At 38.3% G+C, this 17179-nt stretch overlaps 1 protein-coding gene across 3 annotated transcripts in view; it reads right to left on the bottom strand.

Annotated features, from left to right (window-relative positions):
- lpin2 (lipin 2) overlaps positions 1-17179 on the bottom strand; it is a 29422-nt gene that overhangs the window by 3475 nt on the left and 8768 nt on the right. For 2 of the 3 annotated variants that reach the window (XM_053233638.1, XM_053233637.1), the window contains exons 2-19: positions 15456-15656; positions 12228-12323; positions 11665-11969; positions 11416-11523; positions 11171-11297; positions 9334-9649; positions 8883-8982; positions 8421-8602; positions 8238-8331; positions 7964-8126; positions 6091-6170; positions 5518-5674; positions 3616-3764; positions 2541-2627; positions 2279-2431; positions 1694-1808; positions 794-897; positions 561-680 (exon numbers count right to left, since the gene is read on the bottom strand). In XM_053233638.1, coding sequence (XP_053089613.1) covers positions 561-680; positions 794-897; positions 1694-1808; positions 2279-2431; positions 2541-2627; positions 3616-3764; positions 5518-5674; positions 6091-6170; positions 7964-8126; positions 8238-8331; positions 8421-8602; positions 8883-8982; positions 9334-9649; positions 11171-11297; positions 11416-11523; positions 11665-11969; positions 12228-12323; positions 15456-15647 — 2648 coding nt within the window. In that variant the 5' untranslated portion in view covers positions 15648-15656. The remainder of the gene's footprint in view (positions 1-560; positions 681-793; positions 898-1693; positions 1809-2278; positions 2432-2540; positions 2628-3615; positions 3765-5517; positions 5675-6090; positions 6171-7963; positions 8127-8237; positions 8332-8420; positions 8603-8882; positions 8983-9333; positions 9650-11170; positions 11298-11415; positions 11524-11664; positions 11970-12227; positions 12324-15455; positions 15657-17179) is intronic. The other variant, XM_026936106.3, reaches the window with a different exon arrangement.

Raw genomic sequence — 17179 nt, 5'->3', positions numbered from 1 at the left:
CAGAAATGAAAACATACACACACACACACACATAAATACATCTAGCCTTCCAAAACATAGCAACCTCGTGCTGCTAGGAAAATTATGAAATTATGAATTATGATCATTTAGCCTTCAGCAAATAAAGCAAACGTTTACGTCTCAGCTCATTGTTCAGTAATCTGCCTTAAAGCACAATAAGTCAGTAAGTACAATGAATTATTCAGTATCTACAATGAAACTACTAGAAAAATATTATAAAAAAACTTGACCTTGCATATCCAGTGCATATGAAATGCAGTGCATGTTTGTTTTTGTCAGAGTTGTCAGCAAAAAAATGATTTAGAGTTTATTAACATGTGGTCTGAAAAATGATGCACTCTCAGCAACTGAAGCTGAACAGCATGAAGATGAAGCATCGCTCACACTGAACAACACTTTGACTAAAGAACCAGAGAAATAAAATATTACTTATATAGGGTGTAGCAAGACTTTTGCGATTCAGCAAGACAGTAAGGTCCAAATCACTGTACTGAAAACTTCTGAGATTAAAACATTTAGTGTAATGTATGTTTTCTTACAAGGCAATGCTGAACATTTTTCTTTTCTGAACCAGATTCCTTGTTGACACTTCATCACAAGCCACCAGAGTGAGTAGAATGATAGTTATTTTAATTTTAATAAGCCTTTTCCTCTTGTTTCTAAGAGTTAAAGGGTGATAAAATCAAGAAGACTGAGTGCTGAATGCTGTAAACAGCCTTAACTGGGTTAATAAGATTATAGCACTGCAGATATAAGAAGTGGACATGCTTACGAGGTCTTGTTTCCTTTGGTTTGCTCCTGAATTAGCTCTCCTTTAGGGTTGACGGTGAAGATCCTGCAAACAGGCACTCCAACCTCCTTATACGCAAAAACATCCTACAAAGAGAAAGCAAGCCAGACTTACATGACAGGCTATGGAACATTACAGACTATGGAAAATTTCAGAACATCTTTCCACCAAGTACATAAACAAGACAAACTTCAGACAGAAAAATATATGTAATCATGTCTGTAAAGGGAGCCAATAATTTATAACAGCCTCCACCCAGGCACAGTGTCACCAGTACAGGGATTTTAATGCTCATGATGACAAGTGTATTTTTTCACTTTAAATCTCTGTGCTGTCTTCGTAAGATCTTGAACTGTTTGTTAACCCTAATAAACTCTCATCTTATTATACTGTTAATCATTCTAAAGCATAGTATTCTTAACTGAAGTTATGTTTTTAATTTCAGTGAGGAATGTCTCAAAAAGGAAAAAGGAAACTTGCAACTGGCCTGGAAGTTTAAGGCATATAGAGATATTGCGTGTAGCTTTGTTATATGCATGTTGGAAGTGCTGCCATATATGTGTTTATGCCCTCTGCAGGCAATTACAAGTACTGTACATGTGCAATTGTACAGTAATGTCTCCCAATAACTCTACCAAAGTTATAAATATATCCATTTTGCTTGACAGCCTCAAACAGAGCCTTTGCCATAAGCAATATTTGAACTGTCAATGAAGTTAATTATGATATACTGCCATATTGTTTTTTCAATCATCCTGCCATCCAGCTGAGGCAAGTTGCATGGCAGACAGAACACCTCAACCCTGAATCCACACATCATACCACCAGCAGCTATAGGCAGGTGATAAAAAGGTAAACAGAGCTTATTACAATCCAACTCACATTGGTCCTGTTTCCAAATGCAGCATAAAAGGGATGTTTGTTGGAATGGAACAGGTTCTTGATGTCAGTAAGACATTCAATCTTGAAAATCTCTGGCTTTTTCTCAATCACTTCTCTGTAAAAGGAAAAGAACACAAAATCTCAGTAGGCTATACACTTTAAGAATTGCACACTACTTACAATTAAAAAATATGTCTGCATGTAAATGTGGGGCCAAGCATCATGCCACATCGTGACAATACTATATAAAAAAAGTACTAATAACTTACCATGTTAATATGGGCTTAGTAGGAAGAAAGGTATACCTGACTGAAGGTTTATTCCAACACATTTTTTTATCCCACTGTCCCCCAATTTGGTCATTTGCCAATCCAACCAAACATGCTTTGAGGAAAGCTCTAACTACCTGTTCTACATACACGAGCTCACAGATGCCCACAATTGGCTAGTCTTGCTATGACTGAAACCAAAGATAGCTGTGGCATCACCAGGATTCAAACTCACAACCTTATGATGATGGTGCAAATGTTTTTCTGTCACACCACCCAGGAGCCACATTTTTCGTTGTTTGAGTAGGTGTGGTACCTGTGAAATGCGGAGAAGAGGCTGCTTGGAGAAAGCATGAGGGGTCCACGGGGCAGAATAGTGCCGCCATCATTCACCCACTGCAGATAGCCCCGAGTCATATCGGCCATGCCAATAGCTCTTGCTGAACAATAGAGAAACTTATAGCCATTCCTGCACAGCACACACAAACAGGATTTAAAACATGATGGTACAAATCAATGTAAAATTGTTAAGTTAAAATGACAGCATAATAAGACAAATGCATCTGTGATGAACTCACTCAGCTACAGAGTGGTAAAGTTTGGCAATGCCTTGGTGAGTCCAGTCCTTCCCCAGCTGAGGCAGAATCTGCCCAAACACGTCTGATCTGTAGGTACAAACACACACACACACACACACACACACACACACACACACACACACACACACATAGAGTCAGCAAGGAGCCAGAGCTTTATGTCTAAATATAGCCACACAAATGTCGCTTTCTTTGAAGAATTAACAAAAGTTTAAAAAAGCAAAGACATCTTTCACTATTTGGATGAGGCTTAAACCATGTAATCTGCTAACGAGGAACCTCTCCCTGATTTTAACATATTATCTGGTGCACAGCCCAGGTGGCATTGCAGAAGAGCTGGATTTAAATTGGCTCATTATGATGATGTCCTCCGCCTGGTCCGAATCCGTGGCCTTGCTCTTGCCACACTGACGCCACAGAAATAATAAGCGCCACTCATGTTTCTTTCTCTTTTTTTTACGTTGCCCACCCACCGTTCCGCGAGAACAGAGGCAGAGAACTGTCTTTTTTTTTTTTTTTTTTTTTTTTATATGGACGCACATTATATCCGTCTTTGCTGCAATTAAAACTTTAAAACCCCAGACTGGCCTTGAGCTAATATTAGTGCTGTGAGCACCATCAAAATCAGCACTATTCAATAAGACAGTATCCATCAGACTGTGCAAACAGGGTGACTTTTGTGAAGTTAGAAGCTGTACTAGAGTGAATTGCTATTCATTCGCACATTCAATCTCTTTCAACTTACAGTTTCTAAATGATCGGCTTTTCCTCCATGAATTGACCTAGTGCCAAACTCGTGCCTGTGCACTGTAAGTGAGCTGTTACTATTAACATTTACACACAGTATGGCTTTTTATTTTTCTATTCTTCTAGCTGAATGTGTTGACTAACTGAAAAGTGAATGGTCTTGAGAAAGTTTCACGAGCACAGATTTATTCATAGCTGCAACTGGCCCACTAAAAGCAACACCACTACACTTTATCATGCTCTCCATTATAAAACACAGAGCAGCTTTGGCACAAAAAAGGGGAGAGGTGTGCATTACTGAAGTACCTACTTTGTAATGGTGCCATCGATGTCGGAAATGATGACCTTGTCATCCCAGTCCCACAGGTAGATAGTGCCATCACAGCGGCATGTGCCCTGGTACTGGGTGGTTATGCTGAAGGTGACATCATTGGGCCCGTCCTTCAGCTTTAGTTTGGCCTGTGAGACAAAGTTATTCATTACATCACATCACACATGTATCTCTTACATTGCAACTTACTACTAAATTTTATGCTTGTAATTTCCTATATGTAATGCATAGTTAAATAGCTAAAATCACAGATACACCTGTATTTCATTTTGGCTGCACATAGCACATGCATATTCACCAGATATACCACAATATGAATGTGTTATACCAGATGAGGACTGTGTTATTTATTCTTTTTGTTGAAATGTATGGGAACAAACATTATCATACTGCAACCTACCGCTTAGTATTAGTTATCCATTACTCATTTGAAGTATGTACTAAAACTACTACTGCAAGCATCTTTAAAAGCTAATTGGTTGAGATGATTTGAAGCCAGGAGAGGGAGCTCTAATCAAAATAAAGGCCATTACACAATCCTTTCAAAATGATTCACGGTGCTGCATATTAGTCTAAATAACAGCAGCAAAAGCTTATGGGATAGATTGTAACAACTCATTTTCACAGAAAAGCCTTTAATAGGGCATTAGATGAAGATCTTGTTCCTTTCTGGATACTGAAGAACCATTGAAAATATTGATCAGCAAAGCCTAAAAGGCTGGAGCTTTTTAACACCACTTACACAGAAGCTAAGGGATAAGAGCAAATGGATTTTCCTGCTCCTAACTATAACTCTATTTAAGCTTAGTTTTACCTAGGGAGGTACTATAATTTAAGTGATTAACGAAAAACAAATCTACAAAGTCTACAGGTTTTATAAGTATCACACTGAATTTATCACCGTCCTTAGCTGGTTAAATTTAGTAAAATTTGTTCTAATTGACTTTCCAGTAACAACCACTGACACCTTTGATTAGCGGTCACAAGCTAGACATCCTGCTTTTTTCTTTTTTTCTTTCTTTCTTTCGATTTTTTTTTTTGCAAAAGTTTGAAGATGATTATGGCAAGTAAACATGCTTGCCAAAAAGGCAGTTGCAGTGTCAGTCAAATAGCCAGTACCTGTGAGAGTAAGCAGTTTTCGGCAACATTTAGTGAGGGAGAATTTTGTTTTAAACATGTCACAATCTATTATTCAAAAAATTCTATATTGTTCAAAAATCTGTCAGTATGTCAGAAGCCAGTGCATGTATGTGCACATACACAGACGTGTGGCTAGCCAATTAGATTGCAACCTTCAAGGTGAGACCAGTTAAGTGTTAGAATTCCTAGAATTATTGTTTCCATGGTTACAGCCACTTCACTAATTGGTGGGTTTAACCTTAGGATTATGGGTAGTGATAATTCACCAGGACTAGGCAAAGAAAAACAATTAATAAAAAAGTTACTTTAGACCAACTTACAGCTTCTAGGGGAACAATCTTTTAATTCATGGTAAGTCAGTCTTGACCACTTTACATGCTTTAAATAATATAATTGGCTACAATTTGGGGGAAAAAAATAAAAAATGGACAATGTACAAACAATGAACAAAACAATAAACAAAATGAATGAAAGAATAGAATGAATAAATATATGAAGGAATGAATGAATGAATAAATAACATACATAGCATAGCGCGTTTGTGAAATGTGCAAATTTATTCAAAAATAAACAGGAATAAGACACAAAGAGGCCAGGATGTGGTACATGTTGAAAGTTTGTGGGAATATTATCTAGTATTAATTGACCAGTCTTATCAAATTAGGCTTATCACACAGTTCCTGGGTAAACCTCGCAGAAATAGAGCTTCATTCACATTAGGAGAGAAGTAAAGGTACTCACAATCTGGTCGGAAGAGAGGCGCAGCGACTTCCTGTAGGAGTGTGTGCTAGGCTGAGGTTGAGGCTGGGGTTCAGTCTGAGCCGAGCGCTCCAGAGAGGCAGCAGCTGCACTCACCTCCTTCCCCTCTTCATCACTGGACGATTCTCTGGACTCCACTCTGAACAAACAGTAATCATTTGGTCAGGGAATTACATTTACTAGCACTTACTAGTCCCACATTTACTCTTCCCTTATACCAAAGAGAGATAAACTAGGCTGGCTCACTGCAAGGCAAGTCTGGGAAACTTCCAGTTAGCAACTTGGGGAAAATTATAGTCAATTTAACATTAATATTTATGGCATTTGACAGATGCCCTTATCCAGAGCGATTTACATTTATCTCATTTTTTTTTAAATAACTGAGCAGTTACAGGTTAAAGCAGCAGTGGTAGCTTGGCGATGGTGGGATTTGAACTTCACCTTTCTTTACACTTTCATTTCTGTCTGGGTGTGTCTAACAGACCATACAGAAATTCTGCCCTTTAACCCACACAGACAGCAAGTTATGTAACAGGAAGTAATGCGGTGTCTTACTTGCAGGGATCATTTTCCAGGGAGGCTTCTCCCTCTTTCAGTCGCTGTTCCTTCATCTCCAGTTTTCCTGCATTCTCAGACTGAAAGCAAAAACAGCAAAGTAAGACGTATCAGACTAGGGAGCTGCTTACTACACAGTCAAATGACCCACAAAACACAAATTCATTTCTTGCATAAAAATAAGTATTAAAATTAAGACCTAAGTGAATGAGAACACACGCCTTAGTGCCTTGAATTTTGCAAATCAACAGCCCTTCAATTTGTTACTGATGAAAAACCTTGAGAGAAATGAGCTGCCTGTGCTGTTCATATCCATCATCACTGAGCCTGTAAAACTCCACACTCCGTGGAGTCCTAATTACCGAACTGCAGGACGGAGGTAGACACTGAGTCTACAAACACTGATGTTTGATGTGTGAGCAACTAAAAATGTTTCAGAGCAAATAAAGGAGTTTCAGATGCTAACAAACACATTACTCATTGCTTTGTGCCAAGAATTACAGAAACAAGTGGCCCAGTAAAGCAAAAAAGGTAAGCCACCTGCACACTAGGAGATTAAAGCGCATTTAATAAAATGAAGATAGGTCTGTGACAGGAAGAAAAGCAATTGTTCCCTGAATGTTGTGTGGATTATAGCTACATAATACAGAATCCAGTATAATAATAAAATATAATGTAATATAGTCAGCTCCATAAATATTGACACCCTGGGCAAAGATGGGTTTAAAAAAAAAAAAAAAAAAAAGGTTATGAAAAATGTCTTGGTTAATGTGGTTAATTCACTTAATCTCAAACTGAAAACATGAGAGATGCATGAGAGAGTCTAACCTGCAGTTGAAATAAATTTATTCCAAATAAAATTATCATTCATCTAATTATCTAAGTAACAATTAACAATTATCTAAGTAACATTATCAAAATAGATATTTTTATTATTAAAATCTCCTAAAAGATTTTATGAACAATATGTAACTGAAGTATGTTCCCACATATATACGTTCGCCTGAGTGTTTAGGAATTCATAAGGAGTCAGCCATGACTTCCTGTTTCACTGGGGGACAAATATGAGGTCGCAGAAAGGCCAAATTGCCTTAGTCATTCATCACCAAACGGAAGATTAAAGAACACACAAATGAAATAAGACAAAAGTGTGATGGCTTTCATAAATTAGGGAAATTTAGGCAAAAACAGACCTATTTAGAGTAATAAATAAGTTTAATAACAATTTACATTTAATAGTAAGTGTAATTTATTAAACATTAAGTTTAATAAATATGTTTAAAACAACCATATCTGTAATAAACGTGTGTGGAAGAGGACACAAGTACACACACCCAGTGACAAGGATGGACAGAGAGGCAAAAATTTCATACAACAAAAGCCACACAAAATGGATGCAATGACCACAGAATCAAGCTTTTGACATGGTCATTCCAGTCCCCTTGCTTAAACCTTATTGAAAACCTGTGAGGTGAGCTGAAGGGGAAGATCTACAACAGAGAATGGGGACCTGAAGGATCTGGAGAAATGCTGTGTCTCAGATTCCATGCTCTGTATTTCTCATTCTCCAGTCTCATTACAGGAGAAGAGTCAGTGCTCAGTTGGCAAGCGGTAGTTGCACAACATACTAAATACAGAGTGATCATTATTTGTGGGTTAAAAAGTAAATTTTTGATATGTTTTCTTTTTCTTAGAATACATTTACTTCAATTACAAGTTAGGTTATGTGAGATTAAGCTAATTAACTCCAAAGATAAAAATATCTTTTTGTAAATCTTTTTTTAAAAAGATTTTTATAACCTTCTTTTTACCCACTTCTACTACTAATTTGCCAGTTATTTTGTAGCTGACTGTAGAATTTTAACAGCATTACCTGTTTGATAGTGCTGTCTGCTCTTTTCCGCCAGAACCACCAGCGGCCAGACTTCTTTGGCATCCTCTCTTTAACCCAGGCCTCCTCTGTAGCTTTGGGTAAATTCTTCTGGAATGCCTGTAGGCTTAAAATTAACGGTGCAGCTAATGTCCAGTTGTAGTATCTGAGAAGAAAAATGCATTTTAAATATTTAGTATGCACAAGTAAGTACAATTATGAGGATATATTTTACTTTCAAGCATAATTTTTATAATTATTTAAAAAATGCTCCTACCTGTTCCCTATTTTCACCACTAAATTAGGATTGTCTATAATGGCTGGATTCTCAGCAAATTCATTATAAGTGATGATATGTTCCATAAACTTCTCTAAAAAGAGGGATATAAAACGAATGTTAACATATTAACATATTGTTACATGGAGAATACCAGCAAAATTGCACCCAAGTCGTCTGTACCTTTGGATATCTCTGCATTCTCACTAAGCCCCCCACACAGAGAGAGTGTGACGTCGGGCAGGTCAGAGGCCGAGTCAGACAGACATTCTGTTCCACTGTCAGCTGCAGCACTGCCCACTGACTGAGGGGACTGAGAACCTGAACGCATCCCTGAATCCATCCAGTGCTTGGAGTCTGAGTCACTGTACACACACACACACACACACACACACACACACACACACACACACACACACCTGTAAGTTTTCACCTCAAACAAGTTTTAAAATAGATCCATGGTAAGCACAGTCAGCTATGTTCACAGGTCAGCTAGCTCTAAAAAGTTTAAAAGGCTGATCCAGGATTTCCCTAAAAAAGCTACACAACAGAGCTTTAAATCGCTAACTCAGATATCACAGCGAAGAAAGTCATGACATGGCATTTTAACAAACCACGGGCTGTAAGTTATTAGCGTCTGAGTACCTCTTGGGAAAGTAGCGTGCAGCCACATCAGGCTCAAGCACATTCAAATCATCTAGGTAGATGTCCTCAGGCCCCTGGTGCTGACTTCTCTTTGGTACTCCTGAACAGCAAATAGCAAAAGCAATGTTCTTAAATAGCAACATTCACAGTTCAGCAGTCTCCATTCAATGCATGTACATCATTTTTACCAACATCAGGAACATCAGGAACATCAACCCCAGAGAAGTCAAACCATAAATTCACTGTCACACACTGCTTGATTCAGATTCAGTTTAGATCCTATTAGGAAGTGTAAATGCTTCAAATTAACCATTAACTGCATTCTCTTTTTCCCCACTTCTTGGCTTCCTTTGAAAATATTACTGTCTATTGTAACTGCTTTACAAAGGATAAAAGAGACATTGATTACAGTAGCCACTAAAACCCATCAATAAGATTATAATCAGTTCACCTTTCTTCTTGGAAGGAGAGTCTGTCTTTGGGCAGACATCGATCATGGCTCCACCTTGAGGGTTCGGGGCTGCAGTATGGGACTCTGAGGGCGTGGAGGTGGTCACACAGTCAGAAGATATTAGCGGGGTGATAGGGGTAGCTGGAGTACGAGGCTCAGGCTTTACAATAGTGCATATGGGTGCAGGTTCCAGTATGTCTTTCACATCAGCCTCAGGCTCCATGGCCTCAGAGCTCAGGATCACCCTGAAGTGAGTGTTCTCTGATGGGGTTATGGTCACAGTCTTGGGCAGTTCTGTCTTGTCTTTTTTGGCCATCTAGTGGAAATATTTAGAAGAAGAGCAAAACAGATAAGTTCCAAATATAACTCGTAAAAATTGTATACAATTGAAATTATGCTGTACTGAAGTAAGCTTAACCCCTTAACCTAAAGCATATCATTCAGTAAATATTCAGCAAGTACAGTAAAATTAACAGGAAAACTATACAGTTATCTGCATATAATTGCAGATTTTTATTGGTAAGCAATGCAAGTCTGAACCCAGTGACGGGTACTGGGAGTTTAATAGGTTAATATTCATGAAAGAAGGGAATTTGAAATGCAAGAGAAAAAGTAAGGGGAAAATGTAAGAAAGAAGTCACAGAAGAGAGAAAGAAGTCACAGAGAGAAAGTAAAAAAAAAAAAAGATGAAATGAAAGAAAGAGACAGATAGTGAAAGAAAAGAAAGTGAAAGAAAAGAAAGTGAAAGAAAAGAAAGTGAAAGAATGGGGGACTTTTAAGGTTACGTCTGCACCTCTGACTAAGCGCTGACACTGAAGATTCCTTCTGTGGAATTCATGTGACATTCCTTTAGTTTCTCTTACGTTTAAAATCTATTTTATTCTCTTTATGCTGATTCTTATTACTTGTGAGTACACTCTGTGACAGGGTATTCTGACCTGATGTGTCACGCCCTAAGACAGGTGGATAGAATATACGTAAGGAGACAGATAAGCGGTACACGTTGTTATTGAAGAACGTTTCATCATACAATCAACTAAGCCGCTCTGAATATGTTATTGCATAAATGACTAAAAACCTGTTACATAATGGGTAGGCTTTCACACATTTAGTCAGGAAGGGAGACAAGCTGTGTGACAAGGCCGAAACAGAACTCCGACTAAACTCCTGTATCTCCCCATCTGAAGAACTTCTGCAAATTAAATTCAATTACTGTGAAGATTCTGTCTCCACATTTATCCTTGCACCCTTTGCACCTGACTGAAGTGTTACTGTGGTTTAAAAGACAACACTTCTATAAATGTTAAGTAAATGTCTCCTTACTAAAATCTTCACTAAATCAATGATTAGATGATATTCTTTGTAAATGACACTTTTATAATTCGTTTATTATTATTCTTAGATTGTGGCATGCCCACCATACTAGCCTCTGTGAATTGAGCTGTTACTATAGAAACAATCGCATATTACAACGAGCACACATTAACATAAACCCGTTGCCTTTCAGCTGGCACTACTGTCAGTGCTGTGCTGTTATGAAAAATGAATCAAGACCAATGAGAATCAAGAATTAAGCAGCACTGTGGTATAAATCATAGTATGAAACAAGTCGACTCGTCTTTCCAATTTAATCATGCTGTTTAATCAAAGGATTAAAATACAAAACACTTAAATCACATAATGGCACTGTAATTTCAGATTAAACAGTGAGCTCTTTGCCAGATGAGGCCACAGGAAAAACTTCAACATCCTTCTTTCAGTCAAAGTGTGGAACCATTTTGTTTAAAAAGATGGTCACACATTTGTGCAGGATTGGCTGAAATGTTATCACACATACCCTGGTGGGTTCTGGGAACTCTCCCCATGTCCACTGCATATGAGACTCCATTTTCAGCAAGCTCTCTGAGGGCCGAATCACCAGCTCAGAGTCACTCTTGGGGGAGAAGGCCTCAGACATGGCGTGACTACACATGAGTAAATGCAAAACTGAGATAAGTGAATTCCTGACATACTATGCATCACAGAGTATGTCTTTAATCACAAGTATGCATTCTCGTTTGTTAGGATTAAATGAATAGTTACCTGTCAGTAGGTGACCAGTCTCCATCAGAATAAGGGTAGCTCTCCGGAGAATGACGAACTGCTGGTACTCTTGGTTCAACCTCTTTTAATGTGCTAATTGATGATGATCTAAAATGTGACAGATAGAAAAAAAATAATAATTTACATAAAATTCACTACAAAAACACTCAGCTGAAGTTTTGTGCTTTCTTATTTCTGTTAACTGCACAGAAAAGTTAATTAAAAACTGTTAGTGAAGTGATTAGTCACCGTGTGCTGGGAGTGGCCTCTTCATCAGTGCTAAGATCCATTTCAAAGATGTCTTCTGTGTTGGCAGAGGCACCAACAGAGGCAGGAGGAGTCATCTCTTCACGCCGAGGGTCCACTTTATGCTTCCTTCTCCGCCTCTTCTTCTTCTTGGCTGTCCCTGTATTGGGCACCGGAGGCTCAGGAGGCTCCTCAAGGTCCAGCGGATCATTGCCCAGACCCTGAGTCGTACCTCTATCGCTCCCAACCCAGAAAATGTGACTCTCAGTGGGGATTGGAGAGGTGGCCAGGTGAGCTGGGACTGTCTCCTGAATTGGAGAGAAGTGTACTTTAGGCTCAAGAGAAACACAATCACATTATTACTCCCTGATTGTACCTCTGAAATAGAAGTGAAATTTCTTTTAATAAAGCCAAAATAAATAAATAAATACATAAATACATTTTTGAGAAAGCACATTAAAAATCAGTTTTATGGATGCAAATTTAGACGAGCAATGAATTCTTTTTTGGAGCTCCCAAAAAAGATTCTTTGTTTATGTGAACAGTCCCTTTGTGAAAATACTCACATCCTGCACCTCCATTTCCTGGACAAAAAAAGCTTCCCCATTGTCTCCTAGCTTCATGTGTAGATCCACCGGCTCTCCATTTATTTCTATGTCAATCTGAGGAAATTCAAGATCAAAATCTCATTACACAATATCTTCACAAAACCCAATAGAACTATCTGATGCTCACTTTCCCAGCCACGTTTGTGACCTTTTGATACTTTCCTTACTCCAACTTTTGTGATATCATACCACATAATTACAGAATGTCAGAGAATGATCTTACAGGTTTCTGAAATGGTATTCAGTATCTGGTGTCTCTAACAGATACAGATGTATACAAATGATCAGTGCTTACTGAATAACCTATTCTTTCTTACACTTTTTACTACAGCATATCAGTTTGCTATGCATCAGAGTGAAGCCTCTCGTAAATGAAACCCTTGGTTTCCTGCTAATCCAATGCATTTTTAATGATCTGTTCAGCCACGACTCCACACAAATACCAAATGGGACCAGTGTGCTGGCATTTGGTCATGGACACCGAGATCATATCACACACCTGACACTGCACAATCACAGTGTCATATACGCAGAATGATCAGCTTTCAACCAACAGCCAGGCTGCTGGAAACGTTAGCACTGATCTAAAACCTCTGGTGAATACTGATTTATTTTGGCCTCTTACACAGAATCCACCCAGTCTCTGCTTTACTCAATCTCTGCCTTTCTACCCCCACTTAGGGGAAAAGACTGTTGTCTTCAGTTACAAGGTTGCTAGGCAATCTGGGCATTCTGCACAGAAATAAGGGCCAGAATGTTAACGATGCCACTAACGATGGTCTGGGGTGAGCATGAACCAGAGCTGCCCCTCATGCCAACCCAATATAAAATATTTAAAACTAGACAAAAGCAGGATCAGACTTGTGCTGGAAGAAGGATCAGGGACTGTTTCTTTTAAACCCAACACTTTCTATGTGACTGAGATAAGGGAAGGTCAGGTAAAAATATGGAAAAAAGGGGCCAACATTTAGAGCCATTTAAGACTCTCAATAAGCACTGAAAAAGATTTTTTTTTTTTTAAAAAAAGTCACATTTTGTTTGTCTTCCCATTATATAAGTAACCTTGATGGTACTATTCCCACTCCTCCTTTGGCAGGCACTACTTATTCTGAGAAACCTGTTGCCATAGCAACCTCCCTCTCAGCATCTCCACACTTCTTGTGGGTTGACAGAGCTTCTTCATCCCCCACCATTTTTGTTTCCTTCTTTTTTTTTTTTGCTTTTTTGCATGTCAGATAGATGCAAGAACCGCCTACATTTCCTGTTGTTCAACTACATTGATCTTATTATGGAAAAAGGAAACAGGATAGAACTTATGCTGACGTTTATATGAATAAAGCTTACATTAAAATGTATCAGAAGGTATTCCAACACATTTATTTGTTTGTGCATGTTTAGTTATTTAAACATACATGCACTCATTGACCACTTTCATTAGGAATACCTGTACATCTGCACATTTATGCAGTTATCCAGGCAGCCAATCATGTGGGAGCAGCGCACTGCATAAAATCATGGAGACAAGTCAAGAGCTTCAGTTAATGTTCACATCAAACATACAAAATGGGGAAAATGTGATCTCAGTAACTCTGACCATGGCATGGTTGTTGATGCTCGACGGGCTGGTTTGAGTATTTCAGAAACTGCTGATCTCCTGCAATTGTCACAAACAACAGAGACACATTTGGTGTGTCTCTAAAGTTTACACAGAAAGGCGCACGGAAAACATTCAGTAAGCTCCGTGGGCTGAAACACCTTGCTGATGAAAGAAGTCAGAATGGCCAGACTGGTTTAAGCTGACAGGAAGGCTATGGTAACTCAGAAAGCCACTCTTTACAACTGTGGTGAGCAGAAAAGCATCTCAAAATGAAGAACACATTAAACATTGTAGCAGACAAGCTACAACAGCAGAAGACCACATCGGGTTCCATTCCTGTCGGTTAAGATTAGAAATCTCAGGCTACACTGGGTACAGGCTCACCCAAACTGGAAAAATGAAGATTGTAATTTTATTTTTTTATTTTTCAATCTTCAGCACTGTGCTGCTGCCACATGATTGGCTGAGTGGATAATTACATTAATTCCTAATAAAGTGGATAGTGATTGTAAAGGCAGACATTGAGAATTGACCTTGATTGTCAATGATAACCTAACATTATTACCCCAGCATCAGTCTAAACTGAAACACTAATTAGAAAAACAAAAAGATTTTGCACACAAATTACACACAAAAATTAAAAGAAAATGGGAATTTAAGTTAAATGCTTTATGAGCCTATATTTTTCACTCTTTACGAAAACGGATTTATTTGACATGTTTACTTGAGTTATTACATTATAGCTGTGTCAATAATTTATTATTGACTATTATTATTGATTATTATTTATTAATTATTCATTTTATAATAATCATTGTGATGTTTTATTTTACAACATTAAATTCATGCTTATAAAATGTACAATATTTATTCATGCTTTTATTACTGGTCATTTATTGGCTTTTACATTTTTCTAATAGGTGCCCATTTTAATTGTTTATATCAATCTATGGCAGCCTAATGACCTGCTCAGAATGCAGTTATGTATCACTACATGAAGGGTCTGTAGAGCAAGCCTATTATAACTTTACCCATAATGTAAAGCAGGTTATTGCCTTTTGGGTCTCTTCGCCAAGGCCATTATATAAGAAGTTACACTGGATTTTGGGCCATTACAGGTACAAAAACAGTACAAGGACACACACAAAGACAGACACAAAATTACACTCACTGAACCTGTTTTGGTGGTTAGACCAGGGTGCAACTCAGGACAACGAGGAAAGAAAAGGCTACAGACTGGCTCGCTACAACTGATAGGAACCTGAGCCCTCCATTTTAACCTACATATTTCCTTACACTGTGCAGTAAAAAGATGTAATCACATAACCCATGACAGATGATTGCTTATTTTGGGAAAGAAAATGGGTAGAAAGCTATAAATAATGTTCTTCGTGTGCGACTTTTGAAATTTGACAGCAGGGTGGGGTTAAGCAGAAATGGTTACCATGACAACCCGGCTGTAAAGAGACTTACAAAAAGAATATAGAACAGAATATAAAAGAGATATCGCCCACCAGTCCTACTTTACAGCATGAGTTTCACATCCATCTTACACTCCCATTATAACCTGTGCCCCTGTTGTCACTCACCACTTTCTCTTTGGAGCGCAGCACTCCAAGTTTCCCAAAGCGCACGTGAAAAGGAGAGCACTGGTAGGTCCCATCTTTCTGCCGCACCACCACCACGTCAATGCAGCCCGACAGCGTGGCCTGGTTAATGCCCTTATACAGCTCCTTCACCGTCACCAGCACCTGCCCTGCCAGCTGCCCCACATAGTTCATGGTGTCTACCTGCTCAGAGACACAACAAGAAAAAAGGAGGAGGTCAGCACAGATCAGCGCTTTCTATCAGAGTGTTAGCCCCTATGTTAATGGCATCATTAGTTCCATTACGATAAACAATTTCCTCATTGAAGTGTACAGCACATCAGTTTCAGATAACAGAATCACTGCCATAAGCTTTCCCTTATAATGAGCAATTCCCATAAAAGGCTAATTAGGCGCAGCATTCACATGTTTCACATAACAAAATCACAACCCTGAGGACAGATATCACAATACCATCACTGAAATATGGCCTTTAGAGTCTCTTCATATCATATTCAAGCAGGAGTTTGGCTCTGTTAGTGTCTCTCTCTTTGTACATGACCAATACAGATTCACAGTGGGTAAGCTGCAGATTATTCATCCCTCAGGCTGTTTCTCTTGGCACTAAAGTTTAATTCATGTCTCACAACAAGCGACAGTGAGAAAACTGCATGCTTGTACCTCAAGGCTAAGCAGAAACAGAACCACAACTCCTGTGATATTTAAAGACAATGCTGAGCTGAGCAGTGAGTATGATGAACAAAAAAACATGCCTGAGAACAAAAAACATGCCTGAGAGACAAAAGAGGCAATAAACTTACTGTATGAACTAGGGATGTAACCAAATACGAATACATTATTCAGAATGAACACATAACGTGTTCTAAAGAGATACAAATACAGATATGAATAGGAGGTGCACTATTGGTTTTTTTTTTTGGTTTTGTTTTTTTTTAAAGAAAGCTTGCCAGAAAATTTCCCAGACCATTTGGTTAAGACTAGAGATGTATATAAGGAATGGGATCCTGACAACGGGCACGAACCAGACATGAAGACAGACAAAGATCGTGTTAAAGTTGCAGTGATTCTTCCTAATAACCTCCTAGTCAGGATCGCGGTGGTTTAAAAGGATGCTAGTTTGTTTATATGAGGGTGAGTCAAACTGTTTATTGCAAATAGGAGTCACGAAAGTGTATTTTTTTCCCCTACATTTTTTTCCACTTTCCTTTCATTTATTTCAGTGCAAGTGCTCATAGCTTAACTTGAATTTGGATAGATTATGAGTACAGTCTGTTTCTCTAATTTATGTTCCACTTTTAACGTTTTCAATTGACTTACCCTTGTATTTGGAGCAATAGAACTAAATTCATTAGAAAATATAGCAGACAGGTACAAACAAAAATAATAACCCTGAGCAGAATTAAAAAAAATAAATAAATAACAATGAAAAAATAAAAATACAAATCCTGCGCACATCTCTAGCCCAATTATGAACTGGAGTGGCTTAGCTGAGGTTGAGAAACTGTCAGAGCCAGAATTCACAGTATATGCTGATATGAAAACCTTTCTACCGCTGAGGGTTTTTTCCCCCCAGTGTTTTCCCAATTGGTTTAAAAAGAATTTGGATTAAGCCACAACCGCTTCAGTTTTAAATCTGAATAAAAAGATACAGATATTTACAGCACTAAACAGATAACCTAATTAGTTACAATGTCCAGTAATTATTC

This window comes from Pangasianodon hypophthalmus, chromosome 4, assembly GCF_027358585.1.
Source record: "Pangasianodon hypophthalmus isolate fPanHyp1 chromosome 4, fPanHyp1.pri, whole genome shotgun sequence".
Classification (NCBI taxonomy): domain Eukaryota; kingdom Metazoa; phylum Chordata; class Actinopteri; order Siluriformes; family Pangasiidae; genus Pangasianodon; species Pangasianodon hypophthalmus.
This window is presented reverse-complemented; position numbering and strand designations above follow the sequence as displayed.